Source organism: Calliopsis andreniformis, chromosome 4 (assembly GCF_051401765.1).
Source record: "Calliopsis andreniformis isolate RMS-2024a chromosome 4, iyCalAndr_principal, whole genome shotgun sequence".
In the NCBI taxonomy this organism is placed as follows: Eukaryota; Metazoa; Arthropoda; class Insecta; order Hymenoptera; family Andrenidae; genus Calliopsis; species Calliopsis andreniformis.
Genome location: NC_135065.1, coordinates 4304536 through 4328282, shown reverse-complemented (window position 1 = coordinate 4328282; position 23747 = coordinate 4304536). Strand labels below are relative to the sequence as shown.

Here is a 23747-nt window from a genome sequence, read left to right as displayed (position 1 = left end):
TTGTTATATACAGATGTAGTTATGCTTATCTATTATCAAATAATATTGGCGTATAAATTTTTACTTTATATCGCTACCGTAAATTAAATAATAGATATAATAAAGAAGAGAATGAAATTTTTATTTATAATTATGAGCTGTTAAATATCTGCTGTTCGAGCACTTGTTTCTTGTTTACTGTGGCGAAAGTGTTAATAAATGTGGATCCACAGGCCATTCACTTTTTTATCAACCTATTGGCATCCCAATAATTAGGTCATTCGAAGAGTATAATGTAGGTTATATTAATTAGCAAATCATAGAAATTCAAAATTATGAACATGTGATAGAAAACTTTTAAAAAATAAATTTAAAGTATACATTGATGACATTGAACCAATTTTTATCGGCTATATTATCTTACAAAATTTCTTTTATATCTATTGTAAACATTTTTTTTATCTTCAAGTTCCATCTCTGAAATTTCTTATCTAAATAGATATCAAATCTCAAAGCTTGACCTATGCAATAGTTATTTTTAAATATCCTGCACACCAATGATGTATTCATTATCTCTTTGATGATCCATATCTTCAGCTATATTATCACTATCGAAATTCATCTTTAAACGGCTAGAACCTTCATATAAATATCATTTACCAATTAGTGCAGTCAACTTATTGTTAGTAGTGTCAGGAGACAATAACTTTAACTGATATAAATAAACGAAATTTGTTAAAGATTGTTTCGAAAGTGTTTGTAAATGTAATACTTGATAGATATAAATGTCTTGAAGTGGTATAATAGCATAAGTTGTGACAATTTTTCAAGATTTTCCAACATCATACCTCTATGCGTATTTTATTAGAAGACTGATTATATACATGCAATATGCATTTATGACAAATTTAATGTGTTGTAAAAGAGGTCGAAAGTGAACTAGGGTATACACAATATAATATTGTGTCGATGAAAAAGTAATATCTGATTTACTGCGTTCTGGTATTGTTGAAAACTGACATTACTTTCACATCAACATGCTGTACCAGCTGATCCATAGATGACTACCATTTACAAATTGAATAACTTCATTTTCACTATACGTTGAAAAATTTTATTTTTGATTCTGGGAATTTTTCTCTTGCACTTTTAATCCAGGAAAAATTCACAAGGGAATGTATAAAAATAATTGAATTTTATTCCCTCTCGCTATTTTTATATCAGAAATCCACCCACAAAACTAATAATACTTCACTCCTTTCAGCGTTTGCCCCATGTTTAAACAATGAAGCATTGATTTTTAAAATAAAGTTCAATTTATTTTATCTGTTATCCTATCCTGAATTTTTTCGCAATGAATTTTCAAAGAACAAGTTTTCCCTATCTAAATAAAAATTTCTAAAATGCGTTATATTGAAAAGAAATTATTAGATTTTTAAATAGTAAGGCTACTATGGATCACCATGTATTCTGATAGAAGAAGAAATCTCTATTTAGGTTCCACTTCTTCAATTGTCTTTACAAAACTTTAAATTCGCGTAAACTTCCGCAGCGCACTCATTACAGACGAACGCTTCGAGGTCTCTATTTAAACTCGCATGCCTCGTTCATTAACGTTCCCGATTACAAGTGTTCGAGCACGCACTTTCGCGAGCCAGCGTATGTTTTTCTTCTGCGGCTGGAAGCAACGAGGTCAGTGATACCGAGGCTTTTGTAATGGCCGCCAGCAAGAGTCGAACAGCTGCCAGCCTCGGTGCTTTCAAATGTTCCTTGGTCATCTGCGTTTATACACTGTGTCCTCGATATAAGCTTATTGCTCCATTTACTATACCTTTATACGTATTAGTTGAAGCATCGAAAAACACTGACAATTGCATATTGATAAGGATAGACTTTGCTAGCAGTGGAAGGATTCATTTCAGGAATGCATAGTTGAAGTTCAATAACGTAGTCCAAATCAGTGATCTATTGTACTTTCGTTACTATTACATCGAATAACATTACTAATTCTGATTGAGTAAAACAGACTGTGACTAATCGAGACTCCGCTTAACAAGCTTCTAATCTATTGATATCACAGTGCCCTACAAAATCACAACGAGACAGTTCATTAACTCTAAGAAGCCCGAGCTAGTGGAAGGTTTGGGGTGAAGTCCAATTCCAAGAAAATAAGTAGCACATCAACACATGTACCTCTTTCGTTTCTCTACAATTGTTTAATCTATGGATGTTTATGCATGTGAGAAATTTAGACGTACAAAGGAACGTAGAATATATTGAAGTATTCATTTCTTTATTTAGAAGATGAAACAAATCTCCATTATTATATTTGAAAAAAGTACTAATTTGTACAAACACCTACAGTCTAATAATTCTTTTCTGATACCGAAAGAAGGTCTGCTTCAGTTATTTTATAAACAAATATTTCTGGCTCGTTTAATCGTCGCTTTCTCAAATCCTCTCACGTTATCAGTCCTCACCCCTCTGTCTCTAAATGGTGTCGCTTTCGCGGGACAGTTCTCTTCGTGTATCGGTTCTAATTCCTCTTCCTAATCAGGCTTCACGCTCATCCGATCGATACGGATTTCACTCTCGTTCGCGTACGCCCGATCGTCGGCCCCGCAAATCATTCCTCGAGTTAGAGTCTCCCCCACGTACCTCGGTGGAACCAGTTCGCCTCGCTTAATCGAATTTCACTCTCGTCCCGTGTTCCATGTCGTTTCGACCCGATCCGACCTAATTGCATTCTGTAACGCCAAATACCGTCGTTTAACCTGTATCGTGTCCCCCCTAACGATGCATTTCCCATGCTTCGATGGGTCTGGTAAGCAGATCGCGCCTGGTCATCGTTAGAGGATAGCTGTTTATTTCGGCTGTGTGGGACGACGATTCTCTCCTGGCGTTTTCGTTAAGTCTTGACCTCTTAAGTCTGAGCGGAGCAACGGCCCGCGTGTCTTGGAAGCCCGCACGTGCTGCGGACCCACATACTTTTAGTATTATTGCATTCTCGTGTTTAGGAGCTTTATCGCGCGCTGACGGTGATGGCCAAGTTCTGGGATGAGGCTTGGTCCTACGTGGGGTTCATATGCTTTGGAATATTTGGTCTGAGCGAGGATTCGGGTGAGATTTATTGCGTTAGGACTAACGAGGGAAGCTGTCGACGTGTAACGCTCACTTTTTAAAGAGTCTTTGGCAGTTTGTAGAACTCGTTGAGGATTCTTCAACATCTCTTCTGTTGGATATATCGTTTATAATTAGCGTACGCCTTATCTTCTTGTAGTTTTTGTAGATTTAGAAATTTTCGAATCCTTAAATTTGCGAATGTTCAATTATATAAATCTTCAAACTAAAACATTTTGATTTATTTAAATTTTAAGGTTTTAAAATTTTGAAGTTTCTAGACATTGAAATTGATTAATATTCAAGTACTTAAATCGTTAAATTTTTGAGTATAAATTTTCCAGTAGTCAGAGTTCTAAGTATAAATTTTCAAATAGTCAAATTTTTGAACTCTATAATATTTAAGTTTTCTAGTGTTTTATCGACTATTGCTCGTACATTTTTAAAGTAGGTCATTGACGCATTGAGGTTGATGGGTTCTACAAGCTAGCAAAGAATTATTAAAAAGTAAATGTTACGCTTCAAAAGTTCTTCTCATTAGGCGAAACGTAGCAAACCCCAATCTTCAGATTTTAAAGGTTGAAAATCCAATTTAGAATGTCAGTGTAATTACTTATAAATGTAGATTTTTCAAATACATTTTACAAAATTAAAATTTGAGTAAATATAAATGCTGTGACTCACAAAACATAAACGAATTAAGGGTGAAGTCATATCTCAATAAATTTGAGTATATTTTAATTAGGTCTTACAAAACAGACTTTATATATAGTTTTAGTAAGATGAGAATGTATTAAAGAAACTTTTCTTGCAGTTTAAAAACATAGGTACCTGCTCACATACGTATAATAGAACACATGTTCATAATACAAAATTAATACAGAAAATTTTGATTATTAAGAAACAGTTTGAATATACAAACTGCTAACCTGTAGTATTGTCTTTCTCAACCACTAATGCTCAGCTTAGTTCTGACTTTGCCCACCAACAGACTGTTCCTTTCAATGCTGTTTATCACCGAAAGAAAGGGGATTTTAGGAATCGGCGTTTAAGCCTTTTAAAAGATTGTCTGACTCTCCATCTGCCCATCGTTCATTGCCTCGCGTTATCCAGCGATCGAACTCATTTTCTTGGAACGACAGCCGTGTCTGATCGTTCCCCTCTTGTTTAGTTTTTACAAACGCTCGTTTTATCGCGTGAAATTTCGTCGAATCAGCTTAGCCTGCTCCTTGCGGCTAATCTTTCTTATGCGTCGGCTCGACTCTACTTGTTCCTTTTAAAGGGCTCCACACGTGTAGGCGTTTTAACGATATCGATATTCCACTTTTTTACGATTCCCAGAAGGATCTTAGTGCTAGGATACTACCATGCATACTATGTTCTTTCATGTATATTTTACTATTTATATCCCTGTTTTTAAAATATTGTGAAATTGAGTAAATGTATCGGTAGGAGAAATAGAAGGAAAATGAAACACTAAAAATTTAATAATAGTTAACCCTATTGTTAGTTAGAAAAATATAAGGTTGATTTTGTTTCAAACGTCCCAAAAATACTTTAGAAGACTGAACATTTTTTGACAAATGCTATTTTTCTATTTATGAAAAAACTGGTTGAACAAGCACACAAATTAGTATACCAGCATTTTATTTCAATGAAAATTCATAAAATTCTGCAAGCATAGTTGATATTCCGCTATGCTCCAAAAATTCATTTCTCTCTTCTTAACTCAATTTTCATCACGCCTGCCACCAAACGATTCCAATATTATTTTCACTTTATCTGCTAATATTTTCTGAAATCTTTTGACTAACTTTACCAGAATCGTCCTCCAATACACATGCTCCTAAACGAGCTCCATTTAAAAGAGAAGTTTGTAGCTGCATCGCACAATCAGTCTTTTTCGCCATTGGAACGTGGGCAACTTCGAGCTGCAAATTTTCTGCCAGAGCACCGAAAAACAGTGAAAGCAGGAAGAACAAAAAGCACTCGCTGTCCTTCTCCTCCGCGTTCCCTCGACGTATCGTTGACTCTTTGCCTGGCAATTTGTTATCCTCCCTGCAATCGCGGGATCGCTTTATCTCCCTCGAGTCGCGGCCACTCGAAGTTTGCAATCCCGCTGGTTTGTTTAACGAAACGCCAAGTGCAACGAGGCCGATATCCCACGGCTGTTTACTCCTCCAACGACGTGTCGGGCGTGTTAGGCCCGATGAATCATCGCAAGCTGCGAATAATGTAATTTAAGAACCCGATCGTACACGCGACGATCCTCGCCGCGTTTCTCGCCCTGGAAGCGAACGAGTCTCGAAAGCTGCGGAAAATGGGCCGCGTTCCAGCAATAATACATCCACTTCCCTTTTGTGTTTTCGTTCGAACTGTCGTGGCTGTATATTTAGAGACGTGACTTCAACGATTTTATCAAGTCGTTAAGTAATGCGTCGATTCTTTGCTTTTTGTTACGCTAGCGATGTAGACACACCAGTTTGATAGTTTTATATAGCTTTGAAAGTGTTTGAGTTAATTCAGTGCTGAGAGTTGGCTACTTTATTTAATTGTAAATAAGAATTTATAATTGTGGGAGTTCTGTACATGTATAATTAATTCATTATGTATGAAATATGTAACCACAGGCTAAACGCTTGGAACCGTCTGTTAATTGTTATGAAAATTATACTACTTACAGATGGCAAAGTATTTCTGATTTGAAGTTAGTATTTTTTAATAATAGTTATAATAGTATTTTTTATTTGAGCACTGTGGGAAAAATTCATACAATTGTTTATCGTTACTTGAGTCATGAACTTCTATTTCCTTAATTTAGAATGAATTAGTATTAATTCAACGAGTGAATGAAAGGTGTTGTCATTTTGTAATTCATGATGGATGAGTTAGTGACATTTGATGACTACATCATGATTGATTCATTCATGCATTATCGAATTGATTACATGGTACATAATTTTGCCCTACTCAGGCTGTATTTAGAATTTTTTTAATTACTCTCCATTAATGGAGCTGTTGTGTAATCTTGTCATGTATCTTTTTTTAAGACAAAATAGTAACTTTCAAGATTGCTTAACATCTTGGCTGCCACGGTGTGTTCGTTAGAATGTTTATCGCAATATGCACAACAATTATAAATGTAAATAAGGTTGATTTCCATTAATTCTTCGATCACCACACTGTTCTCCTTTCCCAGTAATTTTTACTGAAAATTCTCTTTGAGCTCATCCGTAGTCGTGTAAGTTAACACTATTTAGTATTATGTAAATAAGACTTATTACTTACGCATGAGTGACGTGGCAGTCAAAGTGTCGAGCAAGTTGATGATTTTCATTGAGATGATCATTACATGTTGTTTACTTCCTATTATACTTTTTAAAATTTTATACACTTTCATTCATGTTACTTTTTACATTAATAAGACTATTATTTATTACAATTTACTATAATTTCATGCTATCAGATGGATTTTAGACATGTAAGTAAAAAACGAAAATCAATGGATTTTAGAAACCTAGCAGTTATATTAAATCTTAAATAACTTCTGGATCACATTCTTTTCAAACTTCCAATTTTTCTAACACAAATTACAGTTATTATTTACTATTACCTCACGATGTATTTCTTGCAATGAGCTTACAGAAATTATTTATAGCAAATAAATTTCGCTTATTATACATTGTTACTCACATCTCTGACAAGACTCAATTGGTCTATTAGCATGTAAATTAATCTCAGAAACGCGTCTCTCACTATAAACTTGTCACTGAGACGTGGATCTGTAATAAAATAACACTGTATTAATAAAAATAGAAGTGATGGAAAACGAGATAATAATTTTAGGAGCCAGGGAGAATCGTGACTAGCTTGTGTTAAATAAATATTGTACTCGCTTCTTTAAAAAAGACTTAATAGTAATGAAACTCAAATTATTGAATTATAAGTCATTATAAAATATTTAAAGTTTGACTACACGACACTTTGTAAATTTGAGAATTTAAAAACTTAATAATTTGAACAATTAGTAATTTCTTTCATGTAGGAACTTTAGTTATGCATTCTTGCTTAAATATTGTCTTTCAAAGATAAATATTAACAGTTCTAGCTTGACGAGTTCCACAGATTAGAAACAATTTATCAAAAACTAAACGTTACATTTAGAATATTTCTCTTCGCCAATTATTTGAAACCTCATAAAACCATTTTTATCGACTACGATTCTCTTACACTCAAATATCAATATGTTCTCTCTAACCGTGTGTCAAAGTCGCTGTTGCTACCATAGAAAGTACCTGCGACTCGAGTGATCAACAGGTACACGCAAAAAAGGAACAGCACTTCTCTTCAAATTTCCATAACATAACTCACAGCCTCGCATTACACGAGCTCGCTGTGATACAAAGCTTTAGCTCGATAAAGACGCGCAGTTGGCCAGCTCTGGAATGATTTAAGGTCCCGCATGGGCTTAATTGACCGACCCTAGCGGCGAGCGAGCAAGCTAGCGTGCATGTTTGACGTAGTTTGTAGCAACGTTCGAGGAGCATATAAAAAGCAATCGGACACGAGAGGAGAAAACAGAAGGAATAAAAGACGGGACATTGTCGATGGCCTTTATGTAACGACAGCGAAACAAAAAGTCAGAATTCTACGAGCGGCTAGCTGCGCGCTCGAACCACCTCGAACGACTTCCGGACTGGTGCTGGAATGAAATAAGATTAATAAGGCTACTCTGGCCGGTACACCTACATGCATATAGGTGTATATTTAACCGTGGGCACGTTCGGCCGCGCATGCCTTCAGTTCGCATATTTCGCATCGTGCAATGCAGAAATATAATCCGGCCCTCGCCCCTTGCTGATGGGTATTCCAATTGGAGAGGATGGGAGCACACGTCCTAATGCAGATCTGATGAAAATGTCAGTTTGAGGAAGCTTTGGGGTTGGATAGATTAAATGTACGATGACAAATGGGAGTTCATTCTGGATAACAATAGTGGATGGACGTCTGAAAGTTTTGTAAATGTAGGGTTTTGGGCTAAAGAGGGGAACCTCTAGAAACCTAAAGAGCATTCTGAAGATAAAAATCAAGAATATACAATTTGTGGTTCATATTATAGGTTTATTCGTATTTATAATACGTTTCAGAATTTCGTTTTGGTATTAATATCATTCAGGAAATTATGTAACAAATCAAAATTAGCTATTTCCTTTTATACAGTGAAAAGAGGTCAATAAATTCAACAAATTCTTTAGAATTGTATAATTTAGAGCTTACATTGAAGATAGTTGAAGATAAAATTAAATTTAAAACAAAATTCATTAAATAAGTCCTTTGCCACTAATACCAGGATCACAATTGCTTAAAAGTTATTTTTGTCACAAATTTTTCAAAGAATTTTATCAATTTCCGGTATGTATTGGTTTCTTGACAATACAAATGGTACATTGTAAACATAAAAGCGAAACGGTTTTTCGAATTAAAGCTTTTAAGTCTGCTTTATAGTGTTTCTTCTTTTATCATCGAGAGATGGAGCATTTCCAGAGAGTTTTTCCAAAGCATTTTCAGGATTGCGCGACGATTTCGAAAGCTTCTCCTAATTTTAGAGAAGGTACTCGACGATTCTCCATTATTGTTTCAGCCGCGTTTATAAATATGACCTCAGACTATGCTGCAAGAATAAAACTCGAGGGATAGACTGAGTTATGCGAATCTTTGCGATGCAATGTTTTTATTTTCACTATGGTCTTCTATGGTCTTTCTTTGTAATTTATTGTATTTTAAATAAGATCTGTGTCTACAATTTTGATGGTATACAGAGATGTCTGGTAATAGTTATGATTTTTAAGTGAGATAATCCTCTTCATTTTCTTCTTATTTTTATAAAACTAATCATTTCGAATCTTCAAACCTTAAAATTATATCTCATAAGTATTCGAACCAGTAAATACTACTGATAGTTTAGTATTCGTACTATTTCTATTCATGTTAAGTCATTCAATACTAAATTGAAACTCAATGTAGGATTACTAATGATTCGATCATCACTATTTTTTTTCCAACACATAATTATAATTCAAACATATATTTTAGAATCCCTCCTCAGTGATTCCACTTTAATATAGCCATCATGGTAAATAACATAGTGGAGCAAGATAAATCTCAAACACTCTTTGATTACGAGAGTCAGAGATTATCAGATAGGCTTGAACTGACCATTTTTCATCCCGATATCCTCTTTCTAGGAATACTGGAGCAAGATTATATCCACAGACTTAGGCTACTCTAAAGATTGACATCAGAAGGATCATTGTTCTTTTCCTCATACTAGCTAGTTTTAATTCTAGCTAGTTAACTCCCTAGAAATTTCTATAAAGTCACAAATAGACAGAACCTAAGCGCAAAACACGCGTAAATTAGAAAGACATAATTCCGAAGATAATCTCTTCATACTAGCTAAAAGAGAAAACTCCACTTTCTTCAAAGGGCTACCATTGCCAGACAGCCCAGAGTATCTCCAGAGCATCACATAAAACAGAATTGCTCAGTGCATAACGAATGGTATTCAGGATGCACAGTGACGGCTAACCGAGCGCATAATCTAAATCGAATTCCGCTTAAACATCGCGAGACATAATAAATCAAAGATTATCGAAGCGTTCTGTAACATCTCGCGAGGGTATCGGTGCCCGCTTCCTTGTATCTCAAAGCTACTCAGCTTGGACATAATAAGATCTATTCGTGGAGGGTTGGTAATAAACCACAGCTCCTGGGGGATCTTTGAACGTCTTCCTTTCTGGTCGTTTAATGAAAGGTCTGCCTGTGCGGCTGATCGATGGAAAAGTGTCTCGTTAATGACTGGCCGTCCCGTTGCAGCATCTGCCGCGATATTTCTGTCCGTATCGATCGATCTGATAAGAGGAAAGAAAGTCAAATGCTAATTTTGTACGATTACCACGAAAACATTGCGTTATGTATGCGAAATTAACAGCCTTATGGATTTTTGTAGTGTGCACTTGTCAAAGTTGGATTCATTTCGTTGGAGACAAAATTACTGTTGGAAAAAGTTGAGTAATTTTTCTGTCAAATATAGTAGATATTTATTCACTATAAACTCGTGATTCTATGAAAGGAATGAATTTTTATCGTGTAATAGGTAAATTAAGCTCATTCATGCGTTAATGAGTCATATTTGTTTTCTGAAAGACTAGAGTGAGGGAAAATGAATAATTACGGGTAATTAGAGCAATTGTGGCTAGTCTGTAACGAATATATCCACTTATTCGATATAATATATTATTTCCTTAATGATGTATCTAGCTTCATACGTATATAGTTTTTATCTGCAATGGATACTTAATTTTAAACAAAAATTATTAATATAAGGAAAATTTAATTAGTAATAACAATTCATTTGATTTGCCATCACAAATGATTCAGTCTTCAGAATAAAGATTTATGAACTCCTTGTGCTGAGAATTACACACAATTTTATTAAACTATATTCAAAGATATGCATATATTATTATAATTAACAACAAGATAAAATGAGTTTATTGGCATTCTTGTGTCACGTCCCCATGAATCTGTGTAGCACATGGGTTTCTTGATTTCGAAAATTAGAAGAAGAAGACATCGATCGATCTGATGTCTGAGTGGTTCGTCTGCCATGTTCCCAAAGAAGTTAATCTCGAGGAACGACGCGGAATGAGCCCGACGCGCGTAACGACGCATGATTTGATTTTTCCACTGCGTCGAGGAATAAAAAGAAAGGTAGAGGCGGGCGATTGAGAGCAATTGAGGCGATCGTTCGATTCGGATCTGTCTGACTTTAAGCACCCACTCCATCCTGCGCGACGGTACGACCAACCGCAGACGTTCCTCGCTCCAAAGACTTAAGTGCGCACTTAAACGTCGGAATCTTCGTCTGTAAAAATTCAACCGTCGATTCTTTCTCGGGAAAGTGACCTCTGCGAAGCACACTCCTTGCCATCGTAACAGTGATGGACATTTTGCTGTTTTGTACGAAGTAAAAAGGAGTGTTTGACACGTGTCAAATGTATAGGGTATTTCGTGTGCTGAAGACTCGATGGGATGCTTGAGGAATTAGACGAGGGTGGTTGATGAATGCACGAAATATTAAGTTTCAAATGAGGTATAAAAGATGAGGATGAGAATTATTAGTTTCAAAGATTAAAGCTGTTTAGAAACACGTATATTATTTTTTTACCAAGAATTATATTTCTCTCAATATTTACCATAAACTATATAACTTTCTGTATTTTGAAATTATATTGAAACTAAGTCTCACGATTAAAAGCTCACTAACATAAGCAAAGACTACAAAAAAATTAACAGAATCAACTCCTACATTCATATTTCCCGAAACACATCATAACTTAATCGTCTCAACCACTTGAATAAAAAATTTGCTCTATCTAGAAGATTATACTGTGCTATAAAATAACCTCGCTGTGATCCCGCTTTTATCGCTACTACTCTCCAAAATTATTGTCCCAATATTCTTCAATTTCAGTTTTAATAACATTTCTAATAATTTCAGTCTTATTCATGACTAACATTATCATTGAAAAACATTATTGAGGTGGTACGATGTATTACAGAATATTATTAATAATCCTCTAAAAACCCCAACTTTCTGAAGTCCAAATAGTAAACAGTCTTAAAAATCCTTACAACTTTTTCAAATAATGACTTACGATGCTGCAGTTTATACTTCATATTACAAAGTGAAAGTCTAATGAAAATGGAAGATATTCTAACACTTTTGAACAGGAGTGGCATGCTTTCCCTGATTAAGCTCTTCTCAGACTCTTTCGAGTCTCCTCCACCACCCTCAGAACTCAGACACCAAATCAAAAGCGAACAATTCACCAGCAGAGATGCAAACCATCTCGAAACTTTCTTCCGATCTACCGGTCGCAATTGTCCTCGCCATGGCTGCTAATTATCCCACAGCTCCAGGTGTTTCCTTGGCCTTCGTCAGACCCCAATTAAGCCGTGGCAGGCGCTTATCCAATTACCAGCTCCACTGTTCAACCGTGAAGCACATTTCCAAACGAAGCACAACGTTAAGGTATAATCTTCTCCAGCGATTCCCTTGGTCGAGCGATCGTCGTTGAAGCTGGAACGCCTCGTTTGGCGGACAGGGGATAGTGACCCTTGATTATTTAGATGTTCAGTCTGAAAGGCAAGGGTACGTTATTGCGCACTCGCTTCCGCGTTTCCTTCGCCGCGTAACGGGAGCCGCTGCGTGATTGATGGCCGAATCGCGTGAAACTGCTACGAATTCACTACAACAGGGAAATTTGTCTATGCATATTGCTTGGGAATCTGCGCTGACGAGGTTCAGAAACCAATGGGAGCAAAACGCAGACGAGGGGCGAGAAAGTGTTACATGGAGAGGCGTCGGTGTGATGCACGCTTACTGTTGAATGAATTATCGCCGTTTAATCCTTCGTTTTATAGTAACGAGTTACTATACATGTTATAGAGGATGTACCACAACAGGTGTTAGAAATTTTGGGAGGTCATTTTATGTGGTAAGATAGAAACAAAATTAAGAACACAATATTGCGTTTAAAGCATTGGGTCAGAGTCATCAGTTGTTGGAAAAGTGCTGGAGGTTCTGTTGTTTATCTTGAGGTTTTTTATACTGTCTATGTACAGTAGTCAGGTTAGATGCAGCAGTGTCAGTAGAATAAGTCGAGTCAGACACATTTCTTGTGCAGGTATTTTAAGCGTATCTTTAACTATTAAGAATTCTGAAAGGAAACTTGTAACACAACTTTAGTGGTCCCGATTTTTTATTTATTTTGACACGTGGAATTACTATTTAAAATTTCTGACACTTGTCATCGAAGATCATGTATTTTGAGTCAGACCTGGGAAAATTGTACTAACATTGTTATAAATTTTACTAACATTAAAGTATATTTGTATAGTAATACGTGAAACATAAAACATTTTCTTCTTTATCTTACTTTTAAAAAGAAATATTGTTATTATGCTTTTCTCTTAACTTATAAGGAGACATATGAGATCATTCAAGGCTATGTTTCTATAAGTGAGTTTAATACTTCCGGGGTTTATTTAAAATAGCTGGTTGAGACAGCCTTGAATTTTATTGTAGGTCAGAAATCATTCATTGAAGTTTGACTTTAGCAGACATTAAATTGCATACTAGAAGTCATTGAATGTATCTGCAATAAATTATAAATTTAGATTACAAATGTACGTGAATCATTCATCAGGAAAATCATAGTATGTGAGAATCTGTCTACTGTTTTTAACAAAGTCATGTTTTGTTAATTGTCTTTTATTCAATGATGATATTCGTACATCAATTGAACGTTTAAAAATTAAAATATATTTAAATACAAACCAAGGACTAGTAACAGACATCGTCTACGAATGACAAATTTCTATCCACACTAATTTTGCACAAGGCTACTGAACCTACTCACACGTTGGCAGCTATCACGATCTACTACGTAACTAAGTGAGCAATTGCATTAAAATATACATCGACAAACTTTGTTATAAATAACGGTGAATAAAAACGCGCAATGTAAACAATATGTAAAATGATACGAGTCACATGAAACATTGTTACTTACTCTATTCGTGGATTTTTGTGAATGACAAAGTTACTAATCTTATGATATATTTGCAATACCATTACTTATGTCGCTGAAACTTGTGCATTAAAATTTACTGAGATTTTGTGAGATAGCATGCTGATAGGGTGAACAAGGATTATATAAATGTGAATTCAGAAATAAATTTCTGGAATAGTGCAATTTGAAATCACTTTATCGATATGAACATGTTATTTAGAATATTGTTCTTGAAATATAATTTCAAGTTTCTGTGCTGGTTCTTATTAGTTAAGTTTCTTGGCTTCTAGTTACTTGAAACTACTTTACCAATGTGAACTTGTTATTTTACTTGACTTGAAATATTCTTTCATCAATCCTGAAATGGCACACTTTTTTGGACTTGCCACGTGACACACAGGGTCTTTCAATATTAGCATGATTTTTACACATTATTTACATGTAAAAGAATGTATAAAAATTTACTGAAATACGTCTAGGTGTATAAATGAAGACCAAAAAATTGAAATAATAAAAATATGAAAGAACGTTTTTATTTGCAACTATTTTGTGGTATAGTAACAGAAATAGGTATTTTTCTGGGGTCATGAAAGACCCCAGCATGCCATTTCTAGTTTAAATGAAGTTTAGTTCCTTTAATTTTTCTTAACTTCAAATGTATCTAATATAGAGGGTGCCCATGCTAAAACAGGCCACTTAAATATTTCCTCTGTTTTTAATAACACGAAATTTTAAAAAATTAAAATAAATGATCCAACACAAAAGATTGTTCTTTTCTAATATTTCTCCTTCGAAACCATTCAAATTGTAACATGGACAATTTTCGTGTCATTAAAAACAGTGGAGACATTTAAGCAAACTGCTTCAACATGGACATCCTGTACAAGTAAAACTTGAATAAAATAACTTTTCAAGCTTTAAATCAAATTTAGGTTCTCCAACTTTCCTTGACATCAAACACAACACATTAATCTTTAACAATACAAATCTCTATTGCGTGAACTCCGAATCTAACAAAAATCCTATTAACCTCCTTCGACGCCATTTTAGCTACCCACTGCTTCAAGTAAGCTCAACCGAATCGTAGCCACGTGAAATCAAGCAACGCTTGACGAATTTGCCCAAGTCTCTGAAACTTGTCTCCCTGAATTCAAGTCGCCCCATCTGAACGAGGCATTGGGTAGACGATTGAAACCCTGACCAGCCAGCAGTGCTCACGAAGCTGATTTTTTCAGCGCAAACGGGAGGGCGCCAGTGTCCAGCAAGCCGCCCCTGCCTCCACAGCCGCCCCGCGTCGGGGCGCTGGGCTCGAGACCGTCGACGGGTGCGTCGGCGGCGGCGGCGTCTTCGTCGCGCCGACGCGCGGCCACGGACCTTGGAAATCCGGCGGCCATCGAGATGGCGAAAGCCCGCACGATGCAGGCCGCCCAGGAGCGCCCGGTCGGCCTGCTCGAGACCGACCTCGACGAGGCCGTGCCGTCGACGACGACCACTGCCTCTGCGAACGCCGCCGGCAAGAAGACCAGGAGCCTGCTCAATCTGAACCACACCTCGGCCGCCCCGCGAGCGAGGCCAGAGCACGCCCTCCACGTACCCCAGTCGCCCGTCGCCGCTTCCCATAGGAGCCCCCGCGACGACGACGCCGCGTCCACCATCAACCAACGGCCACACAAATCCATGGAGTTCCTCCTCGACAAGGAGAACCTGCATTTCGTCAAGGTGAGTCCCTCTACCTTCAGATCTGTCCTCGTACCGTACTCCTGGGTCTGGGTCGCGCTCTGCGTGACTTGGACGGTCGATCCGCGGAGAGCCAGGTCTCCTGGGAGGGATGGGATGTGGGGTACTGTTTGGGAGCAGATGAAACTCGGGTGTTATCTGTTAAGTAATGCGTTGTCTAATGTGTCACGGAGACGAGGGAGATTTAGGGAGAAGTTGCGGAGTGTGATATGTTGTATGGTGAGATTGGGAAGCATTGTGCTGCAGTGGGTTGTGGGACAATGCTTTGGATTGAGGCTCCTCTGAGGAGAGGAGTAGGTGTCTTGGGTGTAGCGTTGAGACTGCTTTGAGTTCCTCTGAATTTCTTTGAGTTTCTTTGAGTTTCTTTGAGTTGAGTATCGAGGAGATTTAATGGTTATGAGGAGGTGGGTTTAGATGTCCCACGGGTCGCCTTGCCAGCATATGGTCAGCACTGCCCTCCCTTCCTGCGTCTGGCAATGAGTAGCGTTAATCAGGTGAACGTTTATCAGACGTTTATCAGTGAACGCCAAGCGTCGCGATGCGTGTCGTTTCTCGCGAGCTATTTACATCGACGGTGATAATTGTGCGATCTAGGCTCCTCGAATCGTCAATTTGATTAGGTTTGATGAGTACGGTGCTAACAGTGGCTGGCGATGGACTGCGACAGTGCGCTCGGGAGATGGTCTCTGCTGCTGGAAATGGTATGGATAATATGGTGCGATGGTTTGATAGCGTATCGAGGGTGTAGCATCGGCGATGAGGTTTCGTTCTCAACGGTCGAGTTAAGTATTGAACTCGGGTTTGTAGACTTAAGAGGCACTGTGTGGGACGTTAGCACAGATGGCAGAATAAATTATAAGGAGCTGGTCGGGAAGCCGAATGAGGTCTTCGTCGCGATCAGTGTTCGATCGAACGTGTTGCTTTTCAGGTTTCTTTTCCTACTTTCTGCAGCTGACGCTGTTCATTTCCTGTTTGATAGATTTTAATACAGGATTGATAACTGTTGGTATATCTTCTGGGTAGATCGAGTAGATAGGGATATTTATCTGTGTTAGATAACCGTCTGCTGGAGACTTGCTCAACCGACTGCTTTGCGGAATTATATTGCGAAGTGCTGGATCATTTTATGAGTATTGTCACTTATGGGGAATATTTTATCTTGGAATGAGTTAGAGTTTTATTCAATTACCTGCACTTACATGTTGGTTAGTACTTTCTGCTTAGTCTGAGCATTGTTGAAATATAAGTATTTGAAAATAAATATAAAATAAAATACAAGATTAATAATCATTTTAATCGAATTTTTGTATTTGCTCTAAGTATGAGGCAATTTTTATTATTTTTACACTATTAATGTTCATTTTCTGGATAAAAATTTGAGAAATTCACGAAATATTTAAGATAAATTATTCTTTTTGATCTTAAATCATTAAATCATATGATCTTAGTTCCAAAATAAATATAATCAAGAATTTTAAATAAACTATTATTCCAAATATTGTTTTTAACACGCTATTTTGGCTTCCTTAGTAAATCTAGTGCGAAATATAACATTTTCATCTATTAATGGTATTCTCAGTTAAAAAATGACCCAAATTCCAGATTCATTGAATTTAATTACACTTGAGAATTTCGTAATTGGAAGATGTGATGAGGTATTCTTCAGCTTTCGAGAAGAAAAATTCACTGGCTTGCAAAAAATTATCCTCTTAACAGGGATGTCCACTTGAACTGTAGGAAAATACTATACCATATGTATGATCATTTTATATAGAACTTCTTCGAATGATTTCTATTAATTTTATCCACATGTACGCATCAGAGATATAAGCCCTCACGTTGATGTATATTCCAACATTTTAAAGCATATCTTACGCCACTGGAACTTTCGGATTACAATACAATATGTGATTTCACCTTTGACATTTGCCGATTAAATGATCTGACGCGGCTCCGATTTCCGTATCACCCCAACCGTTGAAAACAGTCAGTACAATGGGATTCTTTTAACTCTGAAGGAATGTTCAGTCATGTGTGTCACTCGAAGCAAATAGTTAAGTACAAAAGTTTAAAATTAGGTACGTGGAATAATTGTAGATAGAGCGAAGATAGAGGTCAGTCGTCGTCAATTATGTAAATTCTCTATTTGTGATTATTTGTGAATATTTTAGTATTTTGTTGGGAACGTTGTGCTCACTGGGAATGTTATTAGAATATGTTCAGGATCTTAATTTTAAATAAAACTTGTTTTAATTTGTTTGTTACTTCAAATAATTTCTATTGAAATGAATAGTGTAGAAAATACTGGATAGATGGAGGATAAGTGAAATGTGTAGAATGCAATTTCTGGGACAAGTTATACAAACTTTTGAGAAGAATTATTGTAAAATATAAATATGTATGTATAGATACATTTGGCTAAAAACTATTTAGCATAGAAAATAAAGTTAGAAATAATATTTTAGTTAAATTTTCAGCTTATAAGTATTAGATTCACAAGATTCATTTTTTATTTATTATTTTACTCAGTTTCTAGTGCTATTTTCTAGGGAATCTTCATCGAAAATTGTGAATACTATTAATATAACATAAATAGTAGCATTATTCATAATTAATATCACTTGCAGTGACACGAACAATAATAGCATTGATCCTTAACTAGCATGGTAAGTGCACAAATTTATATTGACTGAAGCTTTAATGTGTAAAATGAACAATGTGTATAGATCAATTTGAGAATCAATAACATTCTGCAAATAATACCAGCATTCATACACAGGTGACGTCTAATCTTCAAAACATCTAAACTTACTTTTCCTCGAAGTATATTCTTCCATGAATTCAATTTCACAAAGCACTGCCTTGAAATAATATCTTAACTCCATTTAATCCCCGATTGTCTCCTTGATTCGAGCCACAATTCGACGAAAGTTCTGCGCTAGATAACGCACAGCCAAGTCCCAGACTTTAAAGGGACGCCGCAGCATCATAGGCAGGAAGTCACTTTGACACGATGGTTCCTTTTAGCGCGATTGATCGACAGTATCGCTGAAGCGAAAATTATAGTTGCCCGATACCGTCGATCCTTCTTTGCGAATTTCCGTGAGCCTGTCAAGTCGATGCCGATGGCATCTCTTCGAGAAGATCTAGGAGCACCGTAGAAACCTACTTTCACGTGGATGACGTGGCTTTTCATAGATTTCGCTCCGTGAATCTTTCGGCTCATCCACGCGTTCAGCCGATTTAATTCACACCGTCTAGCGAGTGGGAGAAATCAATTTACTTTCTTGCAGCCACGCCGCGATGAAAATTGAATTTTACGCGGTTCACGGCGATTTCGATTAAGCCGCACTATCTGCGCGAAATAATTGGCCGATGGTTTTCAAGTTCAATTGGCGGAGTTTCGAATGATTTTTATGCGTGGGAAAGTTGGGAAAATAAAAATTGAGGAAACTGATTGCTGTTGTCATTGGATTGTCACAAAAAAATATATATATTTATTTTACTTTCATTCGTGATTAATTTGGATTCTGGTATACTGTTTCGTTATTCGATATACGTTTTCTCAAATTATTTTCAATATTGTGAACCTCTCTCATAGATTGTTAACAAGGAATGAATGAATGCATATTGTTTTTATTTCGAGATTTTATCCTTTTTGCTTCTGTATGGTAATATTGTGAATCAGCATATGGAAACTACTTGAGTTTATTTGACTTATGGGTGACAGCGTATACATAATATTGAGATTGAAGGTGAGGGGAGTTGCGAAATTTGCAATATGATTTTGAGTGTAGAGATTACACGTTATAGTCTCGCGACTCCTTAGCAGCAATGAACTTGAGTGTTGCACGTTTCTGGGGTCAATAATTGCATCGTCGTCTCGTGTTTGCCTTGCCAGAAGTCAAGCTAGCATAGGAGAAAATGGAACAGTAATTTCAGGAAACAATAAAAATGATATTGAACTTATAGTGAGTAAATACTCTATTACTCGAATTAATTAATTTCTTTGTCATCTTACATAATCTGAATAATAACTACTTGCTATTCGTGACGAAATAATACTGTCTATTTATTCGACTAATCTATTCAAGTAACTCTTGCAAGATTGTTATATAATGCATTAGATAATAGCACAAGTAACCGGAGTTAAATATTCTTTAAATTATTTCAAAATGATATTTATTGAAGGTAATTATTCAAAACGTTCCTTCTAAATGAATATCTACTTACCCAAAGAAAAATGATTAATAAATAAATACTTTAGAGTATGTACTAACAAGAAACACCACGTTGAATTTTGCGCTGCTGTGGTAACTATACACAGATTTTAATCGCATCTCCTAATCGGAGTCTGCTGAACTTTCTTTCTGAGATTCTGTTGAATGAAAGATCTTTGTTCGCCAACTAAGAACATCTGATAAAATTCAGATTCAGTTTATAAATAGAAATGTATCCTAGAATTGTAATGTATAAGTCAAGTCATTAACTTCAGGGTTAAGCGAACACACGTGTATGCAGGTAATCTCCAAAGTGTGTCTTTTTTAATGGTACATGTGTACAAGCATATGTATGTTCCTTACAAAGGAAATTTATTCCATGAGTTCCAATTATTTTTACACGAGAAATTACTCCCTGTTTGATTGTGCCACATATCATGCTGGTCTAGATTCCATTTAATAGAATATTGATGACGTTGAAACGTCTGCGATGTCTTCACTTGCAGATTCTTTACTCTAGAATCTCTTACTCCTCGACCTCCTTTAACCTTCGTAGATTCAGTATATGAAACTTCTCGTGGTTGTCTAACAATAAAATTCATTATTATTATTATAATTGTTGTATAAGTATTTTTCTAGAATTCCTATTGGCTATCGTAATGGAAACCAAAGAATAATAAATATTATACTACATAGACGAAGTGAAAATAATATCGCTAGATTTTATAACTTAAATAACAAAAAAATTCTAAAAATAATCATTTGCTTAACTAGTTAGCTAGTAAACTAAATTAAATACTATTCTTGTATAGTAATAATTGTCAAAATAATAATATTAGTTATAATATAATACTACTAATTGTATAAATAATAATTTGTATACTTTTGTTATATCATAAAACTAATTTTCACAAATTCACTAGATAGATAGGAATTAAATAACTGATATTATGTAATACCTGTTCACTACACAGAGAATGCAATTTAATATCTAAGTTTCAAGGATTTACGTGTAAAATTTTCATGACCCTTGGAAGGCCGATAATATTGATTACAAGTGAGATTGTTCAATTAGTGTTTACTATGATTAGCAATATATTATGTAGAAATGTCTGGTTATGAATTCCTCTCAGCTTCAACCATTTCTTTTATTTCCTCGGGGCAAACAATTTCTGACCTAAATTTTCAATAACATTCAAATTGTTAGATATTCCAATATTTAAACATAACAATCAGTAATAAAATTTTGAAGGCCTTTTCACATGCTTTTATTTTCTGATTACAACAATTCATGAAACAGTTGCGCTTGTTTCCTCACAAACAGTTGCGCGTGAGGATCAGAAAAGCGTGTAATTATAACTGAACACCTCTGTAATTACTCTATTGCAAGTTTTCATGTTTGCACTATGCAGTCTAATTATCTTAATCATTGTTCGTCATTTTTCATTCTTAAGTAACCAAAAGGTGCTGCGATTGAATTTCGTGTCAAAAGTTTCCATCAAAGAACTGATTTGCGATTTCAGTACCAAAGCTGTTTATTAATTTCTAAATTCGATACTAAACGTGTTTACTTGGTGTCATCTAGTCAACAAATACTACACAAAGATCCACTATCAGACACAGATACCAGCATCAAATCTACAATTTCTATATTCAGTAAAACAGAAAATAACTTCTCCAAATAATTTGATCAAAACAGTATCCATCCCCGAATAATAGCTTACATAGGCCAACATTTCACGTGCAGAGCCATAGAATAACAAGTCGTTGCCTGTATTATTATCTGTACCTACGCGCAGACGTCCCACGACTCCCTTCAGCTTCAGTTCCCAAGCTACGTCGCAATAATGCAGGAAAAATCGTAGCCCGTATATCCCACTGTGACTTTTCCCCTTTTATGGGGTCACGCCACACGAACTGGCACACGTGTATAAGCTCTTCTATAGGTACCTCGTACAATGTTCTCAAAAGGCTGCCTGATTGAGAAAAAATCAAACATTGTACCACTTTTGATTATGTAATTTTTAGTGCCATTAAGTTCCTAAATCTTTAAAGATCTTTGTGTGCAATGTTATCTGCTTATAAAAAGCATTTTTAATGAAACAATTTTTACACAGAAGTTTGCAATCTCTAAATTCTAAGGTATTCAAATGCCACTTGTTGGCTCACGTTTTGTTTTATAGTGAACGATAATATTGACGTCGAATTGTTTTACCCATCATAGAGTTTATCCAAGAATGACATATTTTACTTTTGAAAAGTGGAAAAGTGAAAAACTTTGATTAGTTTCGAGTCAATTTTCTCAGGAATTGCCAATTTTTTAGTGTAGGTAGTTATCTTAGTTTTTCGAGTGGAAAGTACCTTTTGGTTACACCGAGGTCAAAAGTTCACAGACAATTTATGGTTACTGCTATATTCAGTTCTTCGATAACTGGCAAAAATTAATGTCTATAGACTATATATAGACTACACGTAGTATTGAACCATTCCCACAAAAATGTTTCCCAGTCTCGTTAGTAGTAATTTTATTATTCTAAATAAAATGGTATTGAATATTTTGTCTCTGTAATCAAAAATTTTCAAGTGATTACGTATCAGCGAACAGTTAATACCTTAAACGTTCTCTTAAAAACTCTCAAGACAACTACAATACACGATAAATTTACATAATGTAATATAAAGCTAAAGCACTTATAATACATTTTCAGAATCTTCTCTTCTCTTTAGTTAAATAGTTAATTTCAAAGCAAAACAATGAAAAGAAGTTTCAGTAGTGAATAATCCAATTTGTTTTCAGATATTCATATACTTCTATTGTAAAACAAAATATATTTTTTCGCATTCAGATAGCTGTTTCACTAGCCACGCGTACATTTTCCAACACACCAAGTCGATATCGTGTTCGGTCGAGCAACTGTCCAGCGAACAGACGATATCCAATGCAACAAGGTCAACACAATGTGTAAGCCGACGAGCTTGTATAATTCATATCGTCGGGTACGCGCGAACTTTTGGTATGTCAAAGTCTCCGCGGTAGATAATCGAGAGATACATAGCATTTACATTTTACACGCGCCTTAACTCTTTGCCTGTGGCTCCGAGCTCGAATCTCGCGGAGACACCTCGATCAGTACGCAGCGATTCGAGACTCTCTTATCGAAGAGAACAGGGACTTTTTCCGGTCCCCCGATGCTTATCTTTCAACCTCGGCCGACGTGTTGACGTGCATCACGATTATAGCAGAAACACGGTGTTATCCACGTGTATACGAGATTCGATGCCTCTTTTCCATATTTCGCCAGCCGCGCCAATGGAGGGGAGTTCGCGATCAGGACTCCCCAGGCACCGATGTCTCACTGGAAAGTTCTGTCGGCGAGTATGAGTGTTCTTTCGAACTAAACAAGAAGTTTCCACGTAGGTTACGCGACTTGGGACTCGTGCAATCACGGTGGGATCATGAAGGATTTATGCAGAGCCGAAACTCTGGGCTTTTTTAGTCAGTTTTTAGAGAACATGTGTCTTTAATACTTTGCAATTTTTTGACGGTTTTTTGGTTCTGTGGTTCATTACAATATTTCAGATTTTGTTTCTTAGTAATGCATTTGATCCTTCACATTACCTTTTTTAGTATTCGTGTTAATTTTGTTTACAGATAGTTGGGATTTATATTGTATTGCAAAATGTCTGATCTAATCCCCTCATGACAAAAATAACTTCTTCTATGTAAAATCTTCAATGGGAACTAAATTGAGATGAGTTTTTGTTTTTCTTCAGCTCCTCGTATTTTTCGTAACATATTTTGTGGGACAAATTTGTTTCTGTAGCCTCTGGGTACAGTGGACAGAGAAATGGGTTTTGAAGGTAACAAACTGGCCCAACAATTATTTTTATTGAAACTGTAGTGCTGTTTATGTAGTGCTGTTTTTTTTTTGGGAAAAAATTACTTGTAAGATTTTTCTATACTTTTCTATTCCTGACGATTCCAACGACCTACAGTGTAAGGTCATTCAATAACAGATAAAAATAAAGATGACCTTAAAATCTCCAAAAT

The 23747-nt window shown here is 35.9% G+C and overlaps 1 protein-coding gene across 6 annotated transcripts in view; it reads left to right on the top strand.

The window, feature by feature from the left end:
- The window catches only part of LOC143178352 (uncharacterized), a 116053-nt gene that overhangs the window by 33649 nt on the left and 58657 nt on the right, over nt 1-23747 (top strand). For all 6 annotated transcript variants that reach the window (XM_076376945.1, XM_076376947.1, XM_076376946.1 and 3 more), the window contains exon 6: nt 14975-15458. In XM_076376945.1, coding sequence (XP_076233060.1) covers nt 14975-15458 — 484 coding nt within the window. The remainder of the gene's footprint in view (nt 1-14974; nt 15459-23747) is intronic.